Source organism: Takifugu rubripes, chromosome 18 (genome assembly GCF_901000725.2).
Source record: "Takifugu rubripes chromosome 18, fTakRub1.2, whole genome shotgun sequence".
Lineage (NCBI taxonomy): Eukaryota > Metazoa > Chordata > Actinopteri > Tetraodontiformes > Tetraodontidae > Takifugu > Takifugu rubripes.
This window is the reverse complement of record NC_042302.1, coordinates 1,249,094-1,274,807: the sequence shown is the minus strand read 5'-3', so window position 1 is coordinate 1,274,807 and position 25,714 is coordinate 1,249,094. Positions and strand designations below refer to the sequence as shown.

At 39.4% G+C, this 25,714-nt stretch overlaps 1 protein-coding gene across 8 annotated transcripts in view; it reads left to right on the top strand.

Annotated features, from left to right (window-relative positions):
- Positions 1-21,376, top strand: part of kcnc2 (potassium voltage-gated channel, Shaw-related subfamily, member 2) — a 60,586-nt gene extending 39,210 nt beyond the window's left edge. Inside the window, exons 2-5 of one of the 8 annotated variants that reach the window (XR_003885758.1) lie at positions 10,980-11,913; positions 13,800-13,961; positions 16,062-17,577; positions 18,908-21,195. Coding sequence is in view for 7 of the 8 variants with exons in the window: in XM_029825656.1 (XP_029681516.1) it covers positions 10,980-11,913; positions 13,800-13,961; positions 16,062-16,198 (1,233 nt within the window). In the remaining variant the exon portion in view is untranslated. Of the gene's footprint in view, positions 1-10,979; positions 11,914-13,799; positions 13,962-16,061; positions 21,199-21,229 lie in introns of those variants that run through there. The other 7 variants (XM_029825660.1, XM_029825659.1, XM_029825662.1 and 4 more) reach the window with 7 other exon arrangements.
- The last annotated feature ends 4,338 nt before the right edge of the window (positions 21,377-25,714 follow it).

The window sequence follows — 25,714 nt, the reverse complement described above, 5'->3', positions numbered from 1 at the left end:
GAGAAGAATGTGTTTACTTGACCGTATAGGAAGGGACTATTGAAGTAAGCACTTCGGAGATCTTCACCATTTGGCCCACGAAACCTCCCTCAGGCAAGCTGCAGCGTCCGATTGATACCTGACTGTTCTCTCCAATAAACATCTCTCATAACCAAGTCGGTGTCTGCGAAGATTCCTTCCTCATCAGCACCTCTCGACTACCATCAGAAGAAATATACCACATCAGTCAGTCAGTCAGTCAGTCAGTCTCAATCAATCATTATTCATATAGTGTCTGTTACAAGCAAGATTTTCTCTAATCCCCGGGCCTGACCCCCAACAAGCAACAGTGGCAAGGAAAACCTCCCCTTTAACAGGAAGAAACCTTGAGCAGGACCAGGCTCATGTAGGGGGACCATCCTGCTAGTCAAAGAAGGCTGAAAAATGTAGGAAGGGTAAACAAGTGGACCAATCACACGTACGGTTCGCTGTTGAGGAGTTCAGAGTAGAATCAACCTGTTCTGGATGGTCTTGAGTCAAAAGTCCAATATAAAAACATATAGACACCATTCAGGTTTTTTGTTCTAATACTTTATTTATTTATTTTGATGGCCCTAATTACACAGAGTTACACGAATAACTTAGAACTTTGAACCTTCTTCTTCTTCTTCACTTCTTCTTCTTCATCATCTATTCTTTCTTTTTTCCAAAAATGCAATCTTACTTTCTTCTCTATGTGATACGAGTAGCTGCAGCTTCATCAAACCATAAAGCACATCCAGCTGACATGACAGAGACAGCAGGTGTCTATTTGTGAAAATTACAGACTGTAGTAGAAGTTGAGTGTGTATGTCATCGTAATGGTGCGGCTGCTGGTTGTTTTCGTTTGTTTCCTCTCCATTTATAATTCTATCTATATATTTTTAATAACAATAACATAACATATTCATGTATTCAGGAAGACTAGTAAAGAGTAAGCAATTGCTTGCCAACTACATTTTTAATCACAGCAGAAAACGGCACTCACACATACACACACACAGAGATTATTTAAAAACAGATGACGGGTGGAAGGAGCACTTACATTCCACAGTGAATACTCAACCGTGCAGTTTATGCTTTTCTAAATGCACAATTCCCGCTGTAAAACAGTCACATAAATAAACTTTATCCTTTGGTACAAATGCTGAAGTAGTTGGACTGTATCACCCATACCCGTCAAAGACATGTATGCACACAGAACGTTGGAGAAACCCTGCATGACCCACCTGCCAACGGTAAGTTGTTTAATCTTGAGCTGATTTTTACAAATTATTTCATCACTTTTTTTTTGTCTTGTTCTCAACTGATTTATTGTGGGAGGGTCATGGGGAGGATCCACAAAGGGTGAAGGCAGGTCCACCCCTGGATGAGTTGCCAGTTCATCGCATGGACCTATATAAGCATTTGTGGGTTCGGTAGCTTGCTCAAGGGTACCTTGGCAGTGCTCTAAAGGTGTTCTGGCACCTTCCCCTACTACAAGAACACCTTCGATGTTTTGACTGCACTGGGGCTCGAACCGAGAACCCTCCGCTTCTCAGCCCAGTTCCCAACAGAATGAGCTCCCACTACCCTCAGTACTTTTTTGTCACTTGTACAACATGCTCATTACTTTTAAATCTCAACCAGTCTAATAAAATGAAAGGGGAGGCAACATCAAACAAATGTAGTGGGCAAAGACAGTTTATTTATGAGTGAAAACTGTTTTCAGCCTTACGCAGACAGAACTTCAGGGAACTTTTCCTGCTGAATGCAGCTCATTTGTTTTTCTTCAAGCCTTTAGAAAAAAAGGCTCAACACTAACTCCTGCATTTATGACACGGTGACTATGTGACCATCCATCCATCCATCCATCCATCCATTCATCCATCCATCCATCCATCCATCCATCCTCTACCGCTTATCCGGGGTCGGGTCGCGGGGGCAGCATCCTAAGGAGAGAAGCCCAGACTTCCCTCTCCCTAGCTACTTCCTCTAGCTCATCCGGAGGGATCCCCAGGCGTTCCCAGACCAGTCAAGAGACATAGTCTCTCCAACGTGTCCTGGGTCTTCCCGGGAGTCTCCTACCTTCAATTAAACGTAATTTAAATGTCTCGTCTTCAGGTTGTGGAGGCAGCAGCCTAAGCAGCAATGCCCTGACCTCTCTCACCCCAGATACCAGAGCCTGTTTATGTCTCGTTTTCATATTGCTCAATTTTCCATGTTTCTCAAGTAAACGGAAAGCCCCAAACAGAACCAAAGGTTTTGGATTTTCCCACCAAAACGTTTAAGCGGAGGTCTAAGAGTCAGCAACACAGTCAACAACCCTGGCAGATGCAGGCTGGGAGTGTTCAGTCTCTTCCTGTCCAGCAGGATATACGACTCAATTAAATGATGAGATCGTACAATATCTTCTTACCTTCAGTAATATAATTCAGGTGTGGGGCTGTGGTTTTTCTCTTGTTTTTATGTGTTGCACAGTTCAGCACTACAGCATCTGAGATTGTGTTGGACAAACTTTGTAGCAGAAAACTTTCCATCCTGTTTCACGCACATGCAGCATGCATGCCCCAAGAAAAACACCATACCACCAGGGGCAAAAAAAACAATAATACTATTAAATCAGTTAGGCTTACCTGATCAATGTATGACACTTTACTTCAGATTCAGCCTTGAAAACATGGAATTGTTCTCAGAGTACAAGTCATTTAGCTTGCTAACAACAAATGTACACGAGCATTACATATATTGTGTAGCATTCCAAATTGTTAAGGCACAAACCCTGCAATAAACTTAACTCCTTCCTGTTGCCAAATATACGTGTTCTGTATTGATGGAAGGGGAAATTTTTTTTATCCGTTCTTTTTGTTGACCGCTTCGTCCCTTTTGGTGTTCGATGCTAAAGCATATTGGCGAAGGCAGGGTCCACTTTTCAGTGAGTCGCCAGCTCATCCAGGGGCCGACGTGAGCCTTTGGAGATTTGGTACCTTTCTCAAGGGTACCTCAGCCATGTTCTGAAGGTGGTACCTACCCCTGCTACAAGAACACATAACTAGTTTTGTCTGCACCAGGGCTTGAACCAAGAACCCTCACACTGCTCCTCAGCCCAGTCCCACTTTATAAATCTTTATACTAATAGGTTATTTTGTCATACATTTCTACATTTCCCGATCATTTCCACTGTCCCAGTCATGGAGGATGGAGAGCAGCATTTGCTATTGTAAAAATCAGTTTGCAATGGTTCAAATTCAAATTAAAGAACGTGTGCTAGCAAGCTAGAAAAGAATTTCTGAATGATCATGTGGTATTTAAAGACTTGCTATTATGGAAGTTTATATGATTTTTAGATTAATTATTTCAAAAAAATATATAGAGTAAAGTTCTCCAGGTGTAGTGCTAAATATAAAACCCATTTCAAATACTAGCAAGCCTCTTTACATGCTCTCTATATATGATCTTTATAATAAGAGATTGATTCTGAGATGGAAAAACACATTAGCATTAACATAAGATTTCTCAAGTCAGTGCAGGTCTCAGTTTTAGGCAGAGCCTGGAATATTGATGTGCAGATGAAACAGTGAGGTGGTGAGAGAGATGTGTGCTGCTTATTTTTAGTATCATGGTCTCATTGGGATCTTCAAGCAGATGTATTTTTATCTGGCTGCAGGGGATGAACACAGCTTTTGTTTTATTTTGAGTGATGTGAAGACAAGATGTAACTCACGCTCTGCCTGCTGCTCACTTTAATATTTTAAAATCCTTGTTTCCTCCAAGACACAACAACACCACCTGAGAATATTAGACATGTTAGCTTACCATCTCCATTTACAGATTTCTTACTGTCTATTAGTAAAACCACTGCTTATACCACATTTCAGGTATTGGTATTCCAATTTTAAGAAGTACATTTTCTCCAAGCTTAGCTTGAAAAAAAATGTGTTATCATCGCTGTCGCTGATCGCTGTCTTGCATTTTTTCTTTATTCACTTGATAGTGTGAGGTACAAAGGTTTATTTTGTATTAAAGATTGTTTGAGTCTAACTTTGAGGTAGTAGAGATCCATTCCCTGATCTCCTGGAGGAAGACACCTGGCAAGAAACCATCGTTGCAAAACATGCAATTACCAGTGAGAAATCCTGCTCTGATGACCTTTAAAAACAGTGGCACGTGTGGTGCCAACACTGACAGCATGGTGGCAGACCCAAGATTAAGATAAAATGCTCCTTTACTAGTGCTTTGTGCAAGAGTACTAGAGAAACAAAATATACACACATTCTTCAAACGGTAGAAGCACTAGAAGAGACCAAATAGATGTTATTCCCCACTGTTTTTACTCTTTGGGTATCACAGAACAGCTTTGAGTCTAAGCATAAATGAATGCAAGGGTTGATGTATCTGCAACTCAGCTTTCCGATGCACGCACAATCATGTACACTTCTCTGATATAAAGTGACAATATTGTATTTAAATTAGAATGTTTGAAAAATTTTGATAGCCTATTTTTAGCAGCGGCTTATGTTCGCTTGCCAGAAGCTATGGGTTTTGCAGCGCTCCCCCAGAGAGCCGGTTGTCATGTCACAGGGAGCAGTATAATAAGGACAGAGGCAGCGTCTGTGGATGAGGGAACAGCAAATCCTCCTGACATGTGCAGACGTGTTTTGGTTTCATCTTTCGTCAAAGCCTGGCATCGTTTTTCGGCAGCGACTGCCTCTTGATTTTTAATGAATTGCAACGTGTTTATTAAAACCCTTTCTTTCAGTAGAGTGAGTGTCAGTGTGTATGTGTGTGCAGCATGTGTGTGTGTGTCTTAACAAAAATTACAAAAACAACTTTCAGAGCACAACCATGCAATTTTCTTTCCTCTTCTGCTCCCCATTCAGAAATTCCCATCCTGAGCTACCAATAAAAAGGTGCTGTTACCATGGCAGCAGCTGATCAAGAGAAAAATGCGGCTGGGTCTGTGACAAAATCATGCTTTTGTTTGGGAGCTTAACTGTAATGCAGACCAGTTCCTTACTACCCCCCTGATGTTGCCTGTCTCTGATACCCATTGCACGGCATTCAACAATCCTAACCATCTCCTCCTTTATTTTTATTCTACTTTATTAAATAAAAGAAATACCATCCAGCTTTTCTATAGCAAAAGGCAGAGGTGTAAATCAGTTACTTCACACAAGTTAATTATACTGTATATGAGCGATGATTTTTAAATGAGTAGCTAATGGCACTCCATAATGTTGATTACACCATCATCTAATTTTAGAACAAGACCAAAAAAAGTGATGGAACCTGTCAAATACAGACATTGTGCCCTTCCCAGGGCTGTTCCTTTATTACAGGGCATGTCTGGGTAGATATGCACAGTTAAGGCACGGCTGTGAGAGCAGTGATCAGAACGTTCCAGGATTTGTCACGTACTCTCTTAAATGTTCGCTACAGACAAGCTTTATGGGGAAGTTTGGAGTTAGAATGCAAATTATTCCACCATCTTCTACAGGGTCTCTTCAGCAGGAGAGTATTTTCTAGGTGTTTTATAGTAAAATGATGTTAATGTTTTTAATGTTTCCTCAAGAATCACTTGCTTTTAGTGTTTAGTATTTTTCTCTCGTTCATTTTGAGCTATATTGAGTTTAGGGTGTGTCATTAGAAAACAAAAATCACACTCCCCTTCATACTTAAGAGGAGAAATTCTTTACTATTTATTTGTCAGGACCCAGGTTGAGTAAGCAAAAATCTCTTTTAAAGTGAACATTTTCACCACATTTTTTATACATATTCCTTTAAGATGGTGAGTTCTCTCTGGGGTATCTATGCTGTGAGATACACACCTAGACTGGTAATGCTCTGTCGTTCCTGTGTGTGTGTGTGTGTCTGTGCCTGTGTGTTGATGTCTGTGTGTCGCAATGTTATAATGCATAACCGATGTTATAGGAAGGAAACTAGTTAATTCTAGGAAAGTGTGTAAATCACCATTTTTGCTATTTTCTGAAGCTGTGATTTCACTCCTGATTTTTTTCCCTCAGCTTTTAAAAACCTTTTTAACCCCCACAATATGTTCACCGACTGTAAATTATTCCTTGAATAATAGCTTTTTGTCTTCAAGCTTAGGTATTGGAATGGTGAGGATTTATTAAAAACTTTTATTTTCCTGATTGGTTTTGTCCCTCTTTCGTTTCTGGCTTCCTAAACGGCAAAACTGATGTCATTAAAACAATGTCCCGTCTAGTCTATTTGACTTCTTTTTTTATGAGCACTTCACTGGTTACCAGGCAACCTGTAGGGATGGAGTCATTGGAGATTTATTTAAAAAGAGAGGAGAGAATGGGAGAGATGCTGTCTGATGATCAGTGCTGGTCCTTATGGTTTTGGTAGTTGCTGTGCGTGTGTGTGTGTGTGTGTGTGTGTGTGTGTGTGTGTGTTGCTACATTTTTAGTATGAAAACATTCATTCTACTAACAAGTTGAGGACATTTCTGGGAAGTCAGGACATTTTAGCTAGTCGTCACAGTTTCAAGGGACTGTTTGAGGGTTACGACATAGTTTTGAGGTAAATGTTGGAACTGGGTTTAGGTTAGGATTAGGGGGTTAGGAAGAATGGGTTGGTTGAAAGAACCTCGGTTCTGGATTATCTCTGAAAGATCCTCACAAAGATAGAAATACAAGGATATGTGTGAGTGTGTTTGTGTGTGCAAGGGAGCGTTCCTTTAAAGCGACACAAAACCACAAAGTGGCAAACAGAAGACAGCAGGTGGAGGGATATACACTTTATCATCACTCCACTAATGTCGTAATTAAACAAAATTGCAAAAACAAAATTGATGCTTGCATGCAGTTTCTTGCATGAAACTTCAAATGTTCAACAAAGAAAATAATTTTAATTACATGTACAAATAAGGCAACATATTGGGATATTTATTATCATATGTCATTTTATTATTACCATATTCATGTTGGAATACTGAAGCCATTCAAAGTAATTTAAATACCATCATTTAGTTTACTAATAAGTTTATTTGAAAATTCCATATCTTCCTGAAAAATCAAGCATTAATCATGGTGTTATTGTAATACATTAAGGAATAATATTCAGAGTGCTCCACAGGATTCCATGTGTACTGAACATGTGTGTAAAGAGTTAAAAAAATAAATAAATAAACAAAAGAAAAACCGTCTTAATCCAGATTAAACTTGCATCTGAGCAATCTTGCACCAACAGAATGCACACCAGATTCAATCTTAAACCCCCAAACCCCAAAGGTTTAATTATGTCAGTGTGCAGATGTGTGTGACAGCACTTGTGCTGATTAGAGAGGGGTTTAGATCATGTTAGCACCTCTGGGGGTCCCCCTCAGATTGATGTGGTGTTTTGCGGAAGGACCCAAACTGAGCGGTGGCTGTGAAAAAAAACAAAATCCATGTCAAACAAATGGAGGTAATCAAGGAGGTGAGGGCAGACCACTAAATGATAGGATCAACCAACAGGGCATTTTTTGAAAATGAGCCTCAACTGAGTGTAAGGCTATATAGTTGGAGGACGTCAAGGTCCCGTTCAACATGTAGGTTGATCCCCACGAAGGTTGTTTTGTTTTTGGCTTTCCGACGGAGATTTACTACAGAACTCCCACTATTTCACTTCCCACTATGGTTGTTTTAGAACAGCTCATCTCCCAAAAAAAGGAAAGGTTTTTCACCCTTTTTAATACACATTACATCACACAGAAGTATTTCAACCACTTATTCCTGGCTAAGATGTTGTCATCTTCGGAATAGTTTGGCACTATGTAAATCCAGCTTTATTTATATACTGCATTGCTGCCAGTTCAAAAGGATCAGCCAACTTGTTGACAGGTCATCCCTTCCATATCCCTTCCACTGCCATGCCGATGCCATTTCCAGGCCGATGCCGATTCCATGTAGCTCCACAGCCCTAAAGCGGTGAATGGAATCCATGAAAAGATGGTCTGAAAATGTTCCTCTCATCTTTTCTCCTAAGGACAGTTTAAAAATACATGGGATTACAGAGGTATTTAAAAAAAGATGTGATTGTGAGTAGTAAATAAATAGTCAAGTCAATTATTTGAGCAATACTTGAAAACAGTGTCAGAGCTAAATGTTGTGATACTTAGCATGAGCAGCTCTGCTTGTACCGCTTAAAACAGCATAATTTTAAAGTCACAACATGAAATGCAAAGTTTAAAAGCATTAGTTGTATTTTTTTTTAAGTCACCTTGATTAGCTGTATCGTTAATGGTACTAGTTCCCTAAAATTTCAAGCTCTTAATTAGCTCCATTAGACTTGAATGGCGATGTAGGATTGACCCATGTATTCATCACCTCAATCTTTATCTGCGCCAATGAATAGGAACACTGTTAATCTAAAATGGTGGCTGAAAAAGTTCCAATGTCCTTTAGATAAACACATGTCCATTGTTCAGAGTTGAATCACCTGTGCTACATCTGTCCATTCTATGCGTGGTTTACTTATTAAGTATGAAGAATGGGTGAGATTTAAAGAAGCATGTGCCTGTTGTAAACTAGAGTAGTACCTTTACATTTTTTATGTGTGTCATTAATAACCTTGGTGTCTGAAAACATGGTGTTCATGCATGTATGTCCTTTTAAGCCATATGATCCGAGGTTTCTGGGCAGTGGAGAGTTGAGAAACATCATTTGCAGGCACATGTTGATGTAAATTCTGGCAGTTTATTTTATCAGTCATGTAGAGTGGTGGTGTTGAATTGAGTAATACGGGATGATTTAAATTTATCTTTAAAAGCCCTTGAACCACTGAATACTGAGGAAAACCATCAACATGGCCACACATTGCTGCTCCCACCAATGTGTGCCTAAAATATCCTCATACACGTGCTATCATTTTGGAATGTAATTTAAACCGGAGCCTGCACAGCAGCATGCTAGTCAGATCAAGTAGTGTCAAGTTCCCCCACACGCGCCATCAGATGGTTACTCAGAATATTTCATCCTGAAAACCTGTAGGATATCTGCTTTACAGTAGCTGAGCAACAAATTAGATATTTTGGTTCTGTTCTCTCGTTGGAGGTCTTTGTGGTATTCTGTTTTATTCTCAAACAAGGATTCACACCTGAATATAAGGGAGTGTTTAGGAAGCAGGTGGCACAGTGGACGACTGCCCACTTTAAATTGCCCAGAGGTCTGAGTGTTGCCGTTGCCACTGACTGGTGACCCTAAAAAAGATATCATTTCATTTCAGCTGATGTGTTTTCGCTGTCACAGCACAGGTTTGTAAGAGATCTCAAAAGCACACGTTGTCTGGTTTGCATCCACCTTCAACAGATCTGTCTCCTGAGGAAGACAAGGACTCAGTCGAGCAGAGATGTGCAGTGAGAAGATTGCGTTAATGCCAACATGGAGGCCACACCCTGACTACTTTGCAAAATGACTCAAAGAGATGGAGAAAAATAGGGAAAATAGAAATTAAGAAAGATTTAGGTGTAATCTGACAGCACCTACTTGAATTATTTAAATCCAATTTAGTGAAAAACAGACTTTTAAAACAACAAAGACGGCTAAAACATGAAAAAACAAGTTTTAATGAACAATTTTCAGAACAAGGCAGACCCGAACAGGAATTATGTCATTTCAGTTTGTGCAAGTAATGCAATCCAAAAACAAGACAGGATGTGACAGAATGTCTTCCGAACTCGGTAGGCAGAGTCCACAGATGGAAGGAAAGTGGGAGCAAGATGAAAATGGAGCACACTAGAGTACGCCACATGTATGGAAAATTGTATTTTTCTATCTCGGTAAATCTTCTCTGTCTTGCTCTCCATATGAAAAAGAAAGAATTTTATGGGTGGAGCCAGAACGCAAACTCTGAATCTGACAGTCCCAAAAGCAGATGGCATAGAAAATAACAAGCAATGTGTTTATTTAAAACTGTTTTTACACAGTTGGGTACAATAAGCATTAATATGAGTAAGTATTACAATGAGTATTAGTATGTTTTCAAATGTTTTCAATTTATCAATCAAAGTTATACATGTGTCCTGTATATTTTTTTTTATAACTTTTGTGTTTTGGTTTCATATCTCTTGGTTCTGTACAGAATCCCCATTTTACAAGTCATTTTAATTTCACTGTATGGGCAAAGCAAGAAAGAAGAGGGTAAGAAAAAAGAGTTTTAATTGCAAAGAAATTGAGAATATCAGGTATAAATCCAAATCTCTTAATTTGCAAACGTAAAATAAATAGTGAAAATATATAGTAATATAATACATCTGTTTTCGCTATAAATTTTTGTCTTCCTAGTGCTCTTTTACCCTTTCAGATCAAATCAAATCAATCTTTATTTATATAGCGTCGTTACAATCAAAATTGTTTCTAGGTGCTTTAATCCCAAGAATCCCAGGGCCTGACACTTTAGCAAATTGGATATTGCGCGACCTCACTGCTTCTTTTCCCTGTTGCCTCACATAAAACTGGGAAGCGCATGGGCTCCTAATAAAGTACACCTTTTTATGCATTCCTGTATATTGGCAATACACCTGGAGTTACCTCCTAGCACCCAAGGGCATCTCCTGATTTAAGATCGTATCCAAGATAAAGAAAATAATTGTTTGATTCTGCTTTAGGTCTCTGTTAGTCTTGGTTGCTTTTCAGTGCATTAGCTGAAACCATGTAAATGTTGTGCATGTATAAATCTACCTAAAATATTTTGTTTTTATGCTTTATCCATCCGCCTTGGTTAATTTGGAATTAAATCATAACCGTACTTTTGCCCAACTCCACGAAGAAGAGGATGGATGGACATACCTCTACAGGGGAAGGGGAAGTGTGTATTTACTTGCTGTTGTGAATAGGTGCATCTCTCCTTACAGCCCCGATTTTTACAGATGAACATGCAAAAATGAAAATTCAATGAAGTGCATGTAGGTAAAAGTATCAGGATTGTCTTATTTCAACTGTCTCAACTGTCCTTTTTCTGCTTTGTCTTTCTTTCAGTTTATCGCCTTTGCATCTCTGTTCTTCATTCTGGTTTCCATCACCACCTTCTGCTTGGAGACTCATGAGGCTTTTAACACCATCATCAACAAGACGGACCTGTTGCGAAATGGCAGTGCACCAGACTCTGGCCCACAGTATGAGATTGAAACAGACCCTGCACTTACCTATGTGGAAGGTGTTTGCGTGTTTTGGTTCACAATTGAGTTCCTTGTGCGTGTGACCTTTTGCCCAGTCAAATTTGAATTTTTTAAGAGTGTTCTTAATATCATTGACTTTGTGGCTATCTTGCCCTTCTACCTGGAGGTAGGGCTAAGTGGACTTTCTTCAAAGGCTGCTAAGGATGTGCTGGGATTCCTCAGGGTGGTGCGATTTGTTCGTATCCTGCGCATCTTCAAATTAACTCGTCATTTTGTGGGGCTAAGGGTACTCGGCCATACATTGCGGGCCAGCACTAATGAATTCCTGCTGCTAATTATCTTCCTTGCTCTGGGAGTTTTAATTTTTGCGACCATGATCTACTATGCTGAAAGAATTGGTGCCAAGCCAAATGATCCCACGGCTAGCATTCACACCAAGTTCAAAAACATTCCTATTGGATTTTGGTGGGCTGTGGTAACCATGACAACACTGGGATATGGTGACATGTATCCACAGACCTGGTCAGGCATGGTCGTGGGTGCACTCTGTGCTTTGGCTGGCGTGCTAACGATAGCCATGCCTGTTCCTGTCATTGTCAATAACTTTGGTATGTACTACTCACTGGCCATGGCCAAACAGAAATTGCCCAAAAAGAGGAAAAAACACATCCCTCAGGTTGCGCAGGGGGCATCCCCCACCTATTGCAAGGCTGATCTCAACACCACCTGCAACAGCACCCAAGGACACCTGTGCCACGTCAAAGGGACCAGGGTATTAGAACGCAACCGCTCAGGTAAGACATTGGGTTATGGAGCAAAACAAGTTCAAATGTTAATTCTAGGCTGCACTTGATATTGAAACTCAGTAGATATAATCCCAAACAGTAGGTGCAGGCAAGAATGTTTGTGGGAAGTTAGAAATGATTTAATGATTTAATAATTTATTTGGGACTCCATGGAGGGTCTGTACATGATTCTAATGAATGAAATACTCAAATAAATATGCACATATTGAGTTCTAATGCTTTAAGCAGCTTCACAAAAATATCATTGAATGCTAAGACACAATACCCTGGGGGGCACTATTTCAGTACCGTCGTGCAATGAAATTTTGTGATGTTGGGGTGAAACAATATAATACAGTAATCAATTTAAAATATGCTTGTAGTAGTTGATCTTTAAACATGAGCTCTTTGTTCAGTTCAGATATCCTTTGTTGTTCATTTATCACTTACTTCAGTGTCATGAGGGATGCTGGCGCACCAGTCATGTAGTAGGAAGCCATCCACACATCTGCCTTCCACAATTTTCTGAAATGATTTCATAAACAGCAAGTTCAAAGCTACTGGAATTTTACAGGAGTTCGGGAACAAAATTTGAGTTCTTACAAATTCGACTGACTATGTTTGGATGGACAAAGAAAAAATGAAACTCTACCAACAGTTTAGAACATTTCTTGAGAATCCAGTCTCCAACCCTGTCAGGACCAGGACTTTATCTTTATTTTACATGGTAGAGGAGTTCTTTTTAACATTTGCCCGTTTTACTTCTCTGACAGAACATAGAATCTACTTCCACTGTACCATAGCAAAAGTCAAGACATTTAGCAAGTTATGTTGGGGCAAGTGATATACTGATAGACTGTAGAAAGAATACACTGGCAGATGTTCACAAACTACAGCTGTGTCTCGCCAGTACCAGTCCCACATTGATAAACTAGTTACATCACATAAAAAATAGAAGTGGGGACAGAAATAAAAGTCTAACACTGTGGTTAACCTCTCACACATTCCCTGTTAAGTGTGTGCTAGTCCAAACGCAGTACCCGCACTAAAAAAACATGACAGGTATGGCTCTTATTGTTAAAACGAAAGAAACACAGGCAATGCTGGAGGAGTCTAGAGGAATGTTTAGAAAGGTCGAAGAGAGCAAGGGAACAGACGAGTGAAGGCTGAGCATGGCAAGCAGGGCTGGAGAGAAAAAAAGAGGTGAATAGTCGAGAAACAGGAATTCAAAAAACCTTCAAAGGTTTTTCGAAGCTGTTGGACTGGCACAGAATAGTTACCACAGAAGAAACAATGACAAACAATGGAGTATGTGACAGTAAAGCGGAATTTACTACTGCAGGATCTTGATGAACTAATGAGTTGGAGCTGTATGAGTAGAACATGTGGCAGAGTGGTTGGAGAATTAAGTCAGTCATGCCCAGCCTGCACAGACAACAAAAACCAACAGGGAGCACGAAAGGCAAAGAAACACTAAGAAAAACACAAAGTAATAGCAAAATCTAGCACATCCTAGCATTAAAATTTTTTTATCTGAATTTTAAGAAAAATGGCATGGTTTTTTTAATCCATTTCATGAAGAAATTTGTTGCTTCCATTCGACAAATGAATCTATTGTGTGAAATGTGCTGTGGTCATTTATACTATAACTTTATACTATATACTATAATATATAAAGCGAATCACCACAGTGTTTATTGTAGGAGTTTCAAGAGAAGTTGGCCAGATAATCACAGGACTTATACTGACATAAGTTTGAGAACTCAAACAAATATAGTCAGTTGATGCCACAAATGGCCAATTAAAAATATCTATTGCATGCCAGCAGCCAGACTTCAGTATTGGAAACCAGTACTCATCAAGTAAGCTGTGGAAAATTCAATTTCAAATATCAGCAGATTGCAGTGGGGGGAGTGACCTGACCATGTCTCCAGAGGAGAGGACCCCCATCCGAAGGTCCAGCACGCGTGAGCAGGACTGCCGGAGTGGCGGAACATGTTTTCTGCTTGCTGCTAGTGATTACACCTGCCCAGCGGATGGAGGGCTACGAAAAACAGGTACCTCCACATGCACAATCCCCTGCTTGTCAGTTCAATTTAATTACAGGGTTGAACATGTTAAATATTGGATGCACATATTGTTCAGTGTCACCATGGTGTATGTTTAAAAAATTCATCCTGTGACCACTACATGTCATTCCTATTCTAAATAATCCAGGCAGCTCTTCTCACACTAGCTGCTCCATTGTAAAAACAAACATAAAATGTATGAGAGCACTCACAGCTGATCCGTAGCCGTAGTAATGGGGACACTAACGTCCTTGGAGGTGGGAAGGCTGTTTTAATCCACTCAGGTAAAGTAACTTGTGGCTTTCGGTGACAGCAAATGTGTCCATGCATTTAACTCAGAACCCTGGCTTCCGTCACAATTTATTGAGGATTTCTTGTTGCCGTAAAACACTTGAATAAATTTCTAAGCCGGGTTATTTTTTGTTTGTTTGTTTTCCTGTTGTCAGGTTCATCAATAGCTCTGATAAAAGTTGATGTGGATTTTAATGATTTGCAATATAGAGTCTGCTTGGAAATTCTAATATATATCGATTTATATATTTTTAAAAATCTATATTATTTCTCTCTTTATTTTTGTCCTATTTCAGACAGTGTTGATTAACACATTTTAATAGACAAATGTAATTCAGGAAACCTGTCAAGCGATTTTACCAAGCAAGCACTAAAAAATAGATTGCGGTTTGTCTTTCTACTTCGGCAAAATCCACAATGGTACTGAGCTTCCAAAGTTAAAATGAAAGGTGTATAGCTTTAAATTGCTGTCAATCAAAAAGGGATTCAGCCACTCGACTGATCCTACAATTAGCGTGCAGAATCCCAGCGTCCAGGCCAGTCAATGCCAAGCCCAGAGACACTGAGCATCCAGGGTGGGGTGAAATCATAGCATTTTTCCAATGACAGTTAAGATTAGTTAAGTTAGTTAGTTAGAAGTTAACATATCGGATTAAGCTGATTCGGAAAGAACTTGTCTTCGAGTTGAATTTGTAGTAACACGTTTGGAGTTAATCAAATATTAACAGTACATATATGACCAACTCATTTTTGACATTTTAGGGGAAGCTGAGCTTCCCTTGCAGTTTCAGAGAAGCCACCTCTGCAAGTTAGTCTGTCATGTGATGCATTTACAAGCATGAGCTATTTGATGTATATGAGAAGTTGACTGCATTTCCAGTCTTCAAACTTTACTCTCCGCTCTGTGTATTTAACAAAATGAAGTCAAGTGTCCAGTCAATGCTATCTACTACCAGGAAACTCTAGTTTGTCGATACACATTATGTTTGGTGTACGCATAGGGGAAATGACCTAAGGTGTTAATCTGAGCGTGACTAGTTGTTTTTATGTTAGCCCTGAGATGAGAAGAAAGCTGGACTCATCATGTTGATTGCTGAGCTGCAATGCTTTCATGGTCACTGAAATGGTTTAGCAGGCGAGGCGAGGCGTGTTTGTTCTTACATAGATGTCTGAGCAGCTGTGCCGTCATCTCTGCTGCTATGGTTATGCTACCCTGACAACTGAACAAAAAATATCCCCTCCCTGTTACCTGTGGTCTGCTAGTGAATAGGTTCTGAAACAGAGCACTGGTTTATTTGCCACCTATCCATGTCCTCTGCGGAATGGTGCCAAATGCAGTATGGCACTGAAGCAACAGTTTTCATTAATGGGTTCCGCAAGAAAATGGTATTTATCTCTGATTTAGTTAGAATGACCAACCAATTCAACAAAGCAAGTTCAGTTTCTCTCTTTTCTGCTCTGACTTTAGTTCATTAGTTATTATTGTGTTAGTGAAGACATGTTATATTACATGTTGAATTTTGAATATGAAACAATCTCTACTACACAGGTTCTACACACTTATTTAGTCCAAACCCCAAACAACATGCCGATCGGCTTCAAAGTCATTGTGAGAAAATATGATGTGCATGCACTCACACTATGTTGCTCTGTCTCACTCCTATCTCCTGTTGTCTTGGTTGACTGGGCTGGCTTGGACTTGGATCGTTGCCTGCCTCTCTGTGTTCATGTCCTGCTCCTGCACCACCACCACCACTACCACCACCACCTCTTTGTTGCTCCACCACTCATCTGAAGGCTATGAGAAATCACGGAGCTTAAACAACATAGCGGGCATGGCCGGTAACACCCTAAGGGTGTCTCCTGTGACCTCACCCTACGGATCACCTTGCCCGCTGCGGCGTTCTCGCTCCCCTATTCCCTCCATCTTGTGAGATGTCCAACTTTGAGCCACTTCCTAACAAACCATCCCCATTTTGTACTCCTGTATATGTGAACTTGACACGTGAAAGAGTACTTACCTTTGTAGCTTTTGCAAATTAACCAACTTGAACAATGTTGAAAAAGCTATGTGCTGTGCTGTTCCCTCATCTCACTTTTTTTTTCTTATTTTGACATTGTAAGATTTGCAATGAATAAAAGAAATAAAATGTAGAAAGTGGTTTTAGAAGTAGCAGCCATAGTATTTGAAGAAGGATATGTTAGTGATACAGGACAGTAGATGTTGCTATATTAAGATACTTTGAAAAAGGCATGATTCCAAAAAAAGGACTGTGTCACTTTTATTTTACTTCATGAGGTTTTTGGATTTATATCTTGCTAGTTTTTGCTTTGGGGGCGGGGGGGTGTTTGAAGCATTTTTTTGTAATTATTACGTTATTACACTAAGAATTAGGGCTATACTTGCATTGGGTCTCATCTTTGCATCAGCTTCACGCGATATACTCAAAATATAGAATACCAAGTGGGTGTCTCTCTGCATCCATGTGCCTTTTACCTGAGGCTCTAATATTTATTGATTTATTTTGCTTTTTGTGGATGGTGCAAACAAAGCTGTTGACATGTTTCTGGTTGTCTGCTCACAGATATCTGCAAAGAGGTTCTCTTTACTGATTTCACACAAGCAGAGAACAGCATTCTATCCTAATGGCTTTGGGAAATGGCACCACCATGGTAGAAAGGTAAATTTTTGGATGGGTGAGGGTCAGATTAAAATGCATAACCCTCTTGCAGTCATGGACATAAATAAGAGATGTGATGGTAGGTGTGTTTTGCTCAAGTTCAGCCGTTCAGTCTGAGGATACCATAAAATCAGTTATGTCTATGTATTTTAGAGTGCTCTCACACTTGATATGGACCCCTTGAAAAGTTTGTTGGATTCAAATTGGGATCTCAGTGTGTATCATTCATGATTCGGTCTGTTTTCTGTGTGAAAGCTTCTCCTTCTTTTGTGAGCTATGACACAAGTTCACATACCCAATACCCTGAACTTGTTTTTCTTTTTACAGCTTGTTGATAAGATTGTTTTCACAATAATGTGGCGAGAAAAGGACACAAATTCTGAACATTTGGAAATTGGATTTGGGCCAATTGATTTGAAATCTGATGGAGCTGATTTTTTTTTTTTTTTTTTTAAAGCGTGGCCTCATTCTAAACAGCAATGCTACTGTGATGGCTCTCTTCAACACAATTATGTGCAAGCAGAAATCCTTCGTGGCACCCCAACAAGAAAGAAGTACAGCAGCAGATATGAGGAAAAAAATCAGATTCTGGCCACTTGACCTACAGTCTGAACATAAAACTAGAGAAATGGGTAAAACAAGAAAATTTATATTTCTTTTTACATCAAAACTAATAAAAGTAGCTCAACGTGTGAAATGCTTATCAGATTGTGTAAATAAACCAGCCTTTTTAACGAATTCAACATACTCGAACCCTTTCAAATTCTCCTATCACTGAGGTAAAATTCAACTGGTTAAAATAAAAATAATATCATGACGAGGTAAAGCAAGGATCAACATGAAAAATAGCTTATATGAACAGAGATCACCTGCTGGAGCACATTCGATGAGGTGAACGGTTCATATTTTACGATGCTAAATAGCAGGAAATGGTGAATAATTGAGGTGAGTGTTTATAAAAGGGAATTGTAAATTCAAATAATAATTGCTGATTTGATGCAATGTAGAGAATCTGAGAAAATGCCGATACCTACAGTAATGCTGTTCCTTACTTCTTGTGCAAGTAGCTAAAAGCTAATAAGTTAAAGCTGAATGGCCAGATAAAGATGGTTTAATACTTTAGCAAGTGATTAAGTCATGACCATGACTTGAGCTTGTGGTATCCTAGTACATAAATACGCAAAGGAATTCTCTCTCCCTCCCTTTTTCATGAAACAAATAAAGTTAATTGGCTAATTCAAGTGCAGGCAATGTGAATGTCTGTAAAAACAGAAACTTGGACCTAATTTATCACGTTCATCTTTTCATCACATGAAGAAGTTCCACAAATGGTTGATAGCTAATGTATTGTTATTCATTTGTTTGGCACCTTGGCTTTAAGTATAATTATGAAATCAGCCATACATTTGGATTTAATTTGTTTATTTTGTGCAACTTATTCACTACCATTCCCCCACAAAACATGAGTATTGAAACCCTATATTAACAGTCATGTCAGATCTCATAGAACATAGTTTGTCACTCATTCCCACGTTTAATGACTGACACCTATTAGTTTAAGGCACATTACAGCTTTGGCGGTGGCAGACATAAACACAGAAAGCCGTTCTTCACACTGTACTGTATTATACTGTACTGCATTCTACTGTACTTTACATCACGCCCATCTTAGGAGCAAATAGTTGCCAAGCAACTGGCTCAGCGAGATACATTTTTGACCAAAAAATAAAGAAGGTGAGAATTAAAAGAGGCTCTCATAAACATTGTCTAGATAAAGTTATAAGGTCTTCCCCGATCCTCCCCTGCACTATACAGTGGACTCTAGTACAGTATAGAGTGAAATGTCTGTTTTTACTATGTTGTTAATTGTCTGCATAAGTTAAAAATATTCATAGTGAAATCATGATCAACAGACAGATTATGCCTTTTTGATGTTTAGGGATTTGTTCATATTTTATCTAGACCATTCATTTCCCTTTTGAGTGACGGCGGGATGAAGTAAAAGAACCTGACGCTGTACAAGGACCCCTTTTGGAACCATCAAGCCACGCCCACAGGACTAAATATTGTAGGCTCCCGCTTGTCCAGTGGCTCAACAAGCTGGAGAAGGACATTCATTATAACCAAATCCTGTTTTGGAACTACATAATGAACAAAAACCCAGAACTAACTGGTTCTTAATAGGCTGTCTATATACAACTGCTTATGTACATAAGAAAACAACAAGGCACATCTGGGCTGAGCAGCTCTGTCCACACATCTGTCTTTTTGATGAGACGTCAGGTAAAGCCGTGGTTGGTTGTGCTGTGACACTCAATCACTTCCTTTGCTTTGGCAATCCACCCACTCACCCACGCAATAACTGTATTAAGATGTATCAGTTGAGGCACTTTGTGTTTAATAAACTGTATTCATATACGAAATTCAACAAACATGATATATACAGTAGTAGAGAGAGAAAAATTTGCTGTTGAATAAATGTGAGATTATGGTCTTCTCTGCTTTTGTTTCCCTTGGTAATTTTCCATATAGGTTAATTGCTCTGCAGTGTGTTATAATGTGTGTAAGTGTGCTTGGGTATGGTAAATCTCCAGGGCAGGATCTGCAGTTTGAATGGTGAAGTTTAGCAGACACCAATGAACAGAATTAATGCTTTCACTCTTCCACTCTTAGTTTTAAGCAAAAGAAAAAAAAAAGTCGTGTAGTCACCTTTGAAGCTCCTTTTTCCCTCCCAAGGTGCCGAGCATTAAACCATGCAACTTCACTGTACAAGCTGCTGCAGATCTCACAAAACCAAAACTGTCTTGCTTGTCATGACTCCTGGTTGCTAAAAAAATAGAACACTTGATTCTTCCAAATGTTTCTTTTTCTATCTTGGTCAGTTTGAGCAAAAGTGTAGCAGAATCTCCAAATAGGAGCTTCTACATGGGCTGCATCTCACAGTAGCATTCCCATATAATTCAAAATAATTCAATCAGACTGGCAATAATCGCTCAAAACCAGAAAGCAACGACCCACACTGTGATTTAAGCAGCCTGTTAGAAGATGATGGCAACAGAGGGTCCCTTCAGGAATTTGTTGTGTTGCAGTCATCGTATTTAATGAAATGCCACAGAAACATGCATCATGCTGTTTCTGTAGCCTTTCATGATTTTTCTGCAAATTTAATAGTATTTATAATTCTCTAGGGAAACTATGTAAGCAAACCCTTCCTTGGGCACAATTACCAACATCTATCTCTCAGAAACAGCGATGACAAATTTTGATTGTGATGGAACACACATATTGTCAAAACACACTTTTCAATCGAGACAGTCCAGATCAATCACTGTGCCATTATCAATAGCACAATCATTAAACATCTACGATGTCAATGTTTACTGCATGTCCAGTGTGCTCTAATTTCACCATTAAAACAAAATTGCTTTAGCTCTTATTGTAAATTCAGGATCCATTTATTTTTGCATATTTTTGTTTTATATCAAACTAAAATTAATCTTGGAATCTTTGAACATTCCCTATTTTTAAAAAATGTTGATCTTTTATTTATTAATAAATATTCCAACAATTTCCACCTGTCTAAAAGCATTTAAACAAAACAGTTATATATTGGTCAACCCCCCCACCCTGAAAAAAATCTTTTCAAATTACAATAGACTGCGAAATCCTGGAGGGACCGGAACAGTAAAGAACAACAGGTGGCGCTACTTTTTGTGTTGTTTCTGGTTGTGATCTGCAGTGTATTAGCAAACTGTGAAGCATAACCCTGTCCTCCCACAATCCCCCACTGTAGTACTGATGCTGCTTTAGTCTTTGATAAAAGAAAAGGGTACCATTATTTGTGTATCTTTAGGATGTTTTATTTTTTTTTGAAGCCAGAATGTATTTTTGTGTCTTACTAATGAGTGCATTGGTCTTAACTATAAACGTAATGGTAGTCTGATGTTGTGCTTCCCCATTTGTCTTCTAACTGTCTGGCTTTTGAACCGAAGCCATGCTTTGTATGTTCTAACTGTGAGGAAAACTCTGATTTAAAGTCTGTATTTGTGAAGCCTTATCTTAACATTTTAAAGTGCATGCTGAAAAACCCAAAAATGATGTCATATGTAAAAAAATAAATACGACATAATATATATCATGTTTAAAATGTGTATAGAGTAAAGGTAAATACAGTGTGACAAATTCACATAAACTATTTATCTTTTAACGGATTCTTTCTTTCATTGTCTCAACTCTTTTCTTCCTAATGACTTTTTGGGTTTAAATAAACATTGTGCCTTACAGAATGTGGGGTGTGACGGCAACAGTGGTCCCAGTAGTGATTGGGCAGTAACTATGGCTCCAGCAAATACCAAGAACAACATCAGAGATCTCTGTCCAGAAGAGCGCAGTCCTGGGAACAGCTAAGATCCTGCATAGAACCCTCAGACTCCCAGGACTCTGGTACAGGACACGAGTCTATAGGAGGCACTGCCCACACAAATTCTGCTCTTTAGCACCAATTATATTGTTGATGAAATGTTACTTTAATAAGGTTTTCACACACACACACACGCACACACACACACACACACACACACACACACCTATTAAAGTAACATTTCATCAACAATATAATCGGTGCTAAAGAGCAGAATTTGTCATCTAGACTGATTCCATATATTTTGATTTAAATGTTTTAGCTTTAAACATTTAAAGATATCAACATGCAGGTGAACATTAACATTTCTGTCTTTTCGGATTGTTTAAGTTAGATATTTCTTTATGTCATTTTGCATAGATCACCTCACAAACTGCATATGTAACCTTTTCCAAAAATTGCCAAGTTAAGGAAGGATTGGCATCCAAAACACTTTTTTCCCCAACATCGCATCATAGAATTCAATACTTCAATTGTCATTGGGGCTTGGGTCAGGCATGTGATGGGTGATAGGATTCTGCAGCAATCTTAGTCCATTTGAGGATAATTGTTGTGTGGGAAGGTTAGTCATATTTATACATATAACTCCTGTTATATCCTAGGCACCATCAGAGATTAGTCTGGAGGGTAGATAGTAGTCAGTCAGAGGGCACCTGGTATTGAGAGTCAGTGTGGGTTCCAGTAGTTCTGGATTTCCTCAATGTATCATTGACATGGTGAATTATCACATTTGTGGACCTTGCACAAACTCCAACCTGCCAAAACATCAAATCCATGGGTATAACAGTCTGGGTACATATTGTGTAGCTGAAGAGAAGGGACTGTACTTTTGCATCAGCTGCCAAAAACATGTGTGGCACCCACTTTGAAGTAGAGGATCTTCACACCAGCAACATGGTGGAATTCAGCAAGGGATGCTGAAGCAAGACCCAGGTGCAACTCACACCTGGCCTTTTCCTTCGGTCAACATCTCAGCTCAATGCAAACGCCATAGTTATAATGTAAGTCTTGTATTATGACATAATGATGAAGTTGTTTTATGATAGGGAATATGTGTAGGTTGTTGTCGGGCAGTGCATGTGAGACAAGATCATGGGTTGGTTGATCTTTAACTGGTATTATACTCGTGTCTGTATAAGATGGCCAGTACCAGAATTTTATTGCCAGATAAATTATAGTAATCTGTGGGATATTGAACACAGTAATGCAATCTGCAATCACAGGCTATCCGTATCTAACATGTATAATGTCAGTCTCTCACCAAGAAATGTGCCCAATCATTGTCCTTTCACCACATCTCTCTCCCCTGGCCATTAATTATCCCTTGGACGTTCGTAGGTGTAATTGTACACATTTAGAGTTTCTTCCATGTTCCTATAGGTCAACCGCTCTCCTTCTGTCTACATCACTTCCAGTTCAGCTGGTTTTCAGATGAAGAAATAAACTCTTTCTCACAAAAAAGACTACTGTATAATGTGAGCCACTTTCATGACATACTTCTGATTTCACCACTGGCTAAGGAGAGTCCGATTTCCAGACTTTTCTCTGTGTACAGATAATATTGGACTCTCGGATCCACAATCTCTTCTTTAATCTCAGTCAGGCAGTAATCAAGTTTGGTACTCTAAATTAATGGCCCGATTTGTTCCATTCAAAATGCATATGGCCCAACACTTGCAGCTAAAACCTGTGTACTCTTCGCAATAGTGTGAATTTGACCCTGTTTGAAATGTCAGCTGCAAACTTTTGAATTAAAGTGAACTCCATCATACATAACTTGTGAAGCCACTGCACTCCATGTTAATTGGTGGGAGCTCAGTTTGTTGTTGAATCATTTTTACCAATAGTTACTTGTGAGTTGTCAATCATTTTAAGAAAAACTTGGAATATCTCTTTCAGTCTTTTCTTCCCAAAAATATTGCCAATGAAGAAAGGGTCAGATAAAAGGTAATATTAGAACTCCTTATTTATAATGTAACATCAGTGCAAAATTCGCCACACCTGACTATAATATAATGTGCAAGAACAGGACAGGGGTGCCCACTATCTCTGTTTAGTATTTACCAGTGAAGCACTAGCAAATGCTATGAAACGGGAGTGTTGGGGTCCAGGGTTCCGGGTCGTGTGTTGTTGTGGTCCTGTTTGTTTCTTCCTGCAGGGGGCGTGGAGGAGCTGATAATTTGCCACACCTGGCGCTGCAGGCAGGCGCACCTGCCGGCCAGCTACATCAGGCCACCTATTTAAGGATGGAGCGCCTGTCTACCAGTGTCAGAGTATTGGTGTTTTCAATGGTAAAGCTGAATCCTGTTTCCTCAGCATTGGTTGTTTGCAACTTGTTGATCACACTTCTCCCTGCTTGTTTGAGGTCTCCACGCTGCCCTGCTGGAGTGGAACAGGACCTGACTCCCTTGTTGGCTCTGCTCTGGAGCTCTCTGTGCGCCCCGGAATACTGGACAAGTGCTTCCCTGCAGTCCAGGAGGACTGCCAAGTTGATCTGTTAATAAAGACTTGCTTTTGGACTTTTTCCCACTGCGTTTTTGCCTGCTTTCGGGTCCTGGAAAAAACCCTAAACCTTACAGGGAGAAGGCACAGGAATACCTGAAAAACACTGAAAAACTAAAACAGCTAAATAGTGGAAATTTGTCATTAACTATGCACCAATTTAGCTTCTATTTTCTTAAATTATTGATTGTTTTCATCTTGCTGTTACATACTATGCCACTCTGGAACCATTAGTGTCCCCTCCCATGCTGCGACAGAACTGTCTGCCCCAACTATTGCCTCCTCACTGCTGTTGTAAGCTCACTGAGCATATAAAAAAGGTTACATACATACAAAATGTACATCTGTTAAACTATGGAAAGTCAGGGGGCATATATTAAAGGTGAAACATACACATACAGAGAGACAGTAACACGCTCTCATTGAATGGCATGCCAGCGCAATGATAACTCACAGTTTATGAGTTGCACGGTCCAAGGTGAGGCTCAGCTTGCTACTGTCGCACCGCATGTCTCTTTCCGATATTAGAATGGGAAATGCAAATATTCATTATTTAATTCTTAATTCTTAATACTGCCATTCAAAATAATCAAAATTCTGTAAGTTAAATAGATTGCTTCATAGTTCCAACCATTGGGTTATTATAGCCATATAATTTGTTTACATATTCTCTCATCATTGACATCAGTCTAATCACATCTGTGGTACAGTGAATTGTTCATTAACCATTAACATTCTTTTGATCAATTTAAGTGATTTGTATAGAAGTGCTGAACTTTGAGGATGCATGGATTAATTAAACCTACATAGGGCTCTCCCCTCTCCTGGTCATGTGGGACCCCTCACCTACTTTGGTAACTCTAGATAACCTTGAGACAATGTCTGATTTTGGTGAAAAATACAGGACTAACTTCCAAGCACCACTAGATGTGAAATTCTAGAACTGGCACAAGAATGATGAAGGTGAAATCATTTGCCAGAAATGTTTTCAATAATCGAGAACAAAAGTTCTCAATTTGACCAATAAATGATGTAAAGTGGCGCTCAGGCCATGCTATTGTCTATGGGAGTTTGAAGGGTGGCACAGTGGTGAAAAGTGTCACTTCACATTAAAAAATGTGTTATGGGAGGGGATGGGACAGGTCCCTATCAGTTCAATAAGAGATGCTTCTTTGTTCCATAATTGATATTATGATGATACGGTGCCATTTTGACTGCGTCTAATAACTTTGCCTTTCTGGAATGAGCTTCTTATTGCCCAATGAGACACCATTAAGTAGCTATTTCACTATTGCTACAGTGTGGATCTTTTGACCAATAGAGAATGCTGTCAGTTGTCATGTTCCTGTGTTTTTGATGATGTGTGTTTCTCCTGGGGGTGTTCTGGCTGCTTCCTCAACTATGGTTGATCAGTATGATGGGAAGTCTTTTTAAGCAGCCAACACCAGCCAATTAATGCTAGATTGTTTTGTCCCTGTTGTTGGTAACTGAGCACTCTCTTCAGACTCTGTAACACCGCTGTTCTGATTTGAATTAATTCTCGTGATTTTTCTCTTTTTCTGAGGTTTGCATGTCACCCCCCGTTAAAAAGCAATATTCAGGGTTGGTTTCCCGCACAGTTCACTACGTTATGTTTGAAGGAATTAGTCACGAAGGAATCACAGAGGTTAAACTCCCAGGGTCAGGAGACAACCACAAAGGAACAAGAGGCTTTTCAGTTTTTTATCCACCAGGTATTTCCAGAGGCTGAAATAAGAAACATAGTGGTTTTATTAAACTCATATCTGCTTGATAGATTGACTAGCAGTGACAGGAAAAGTTATCTGAAAGCATAGCTATGTTTAGTC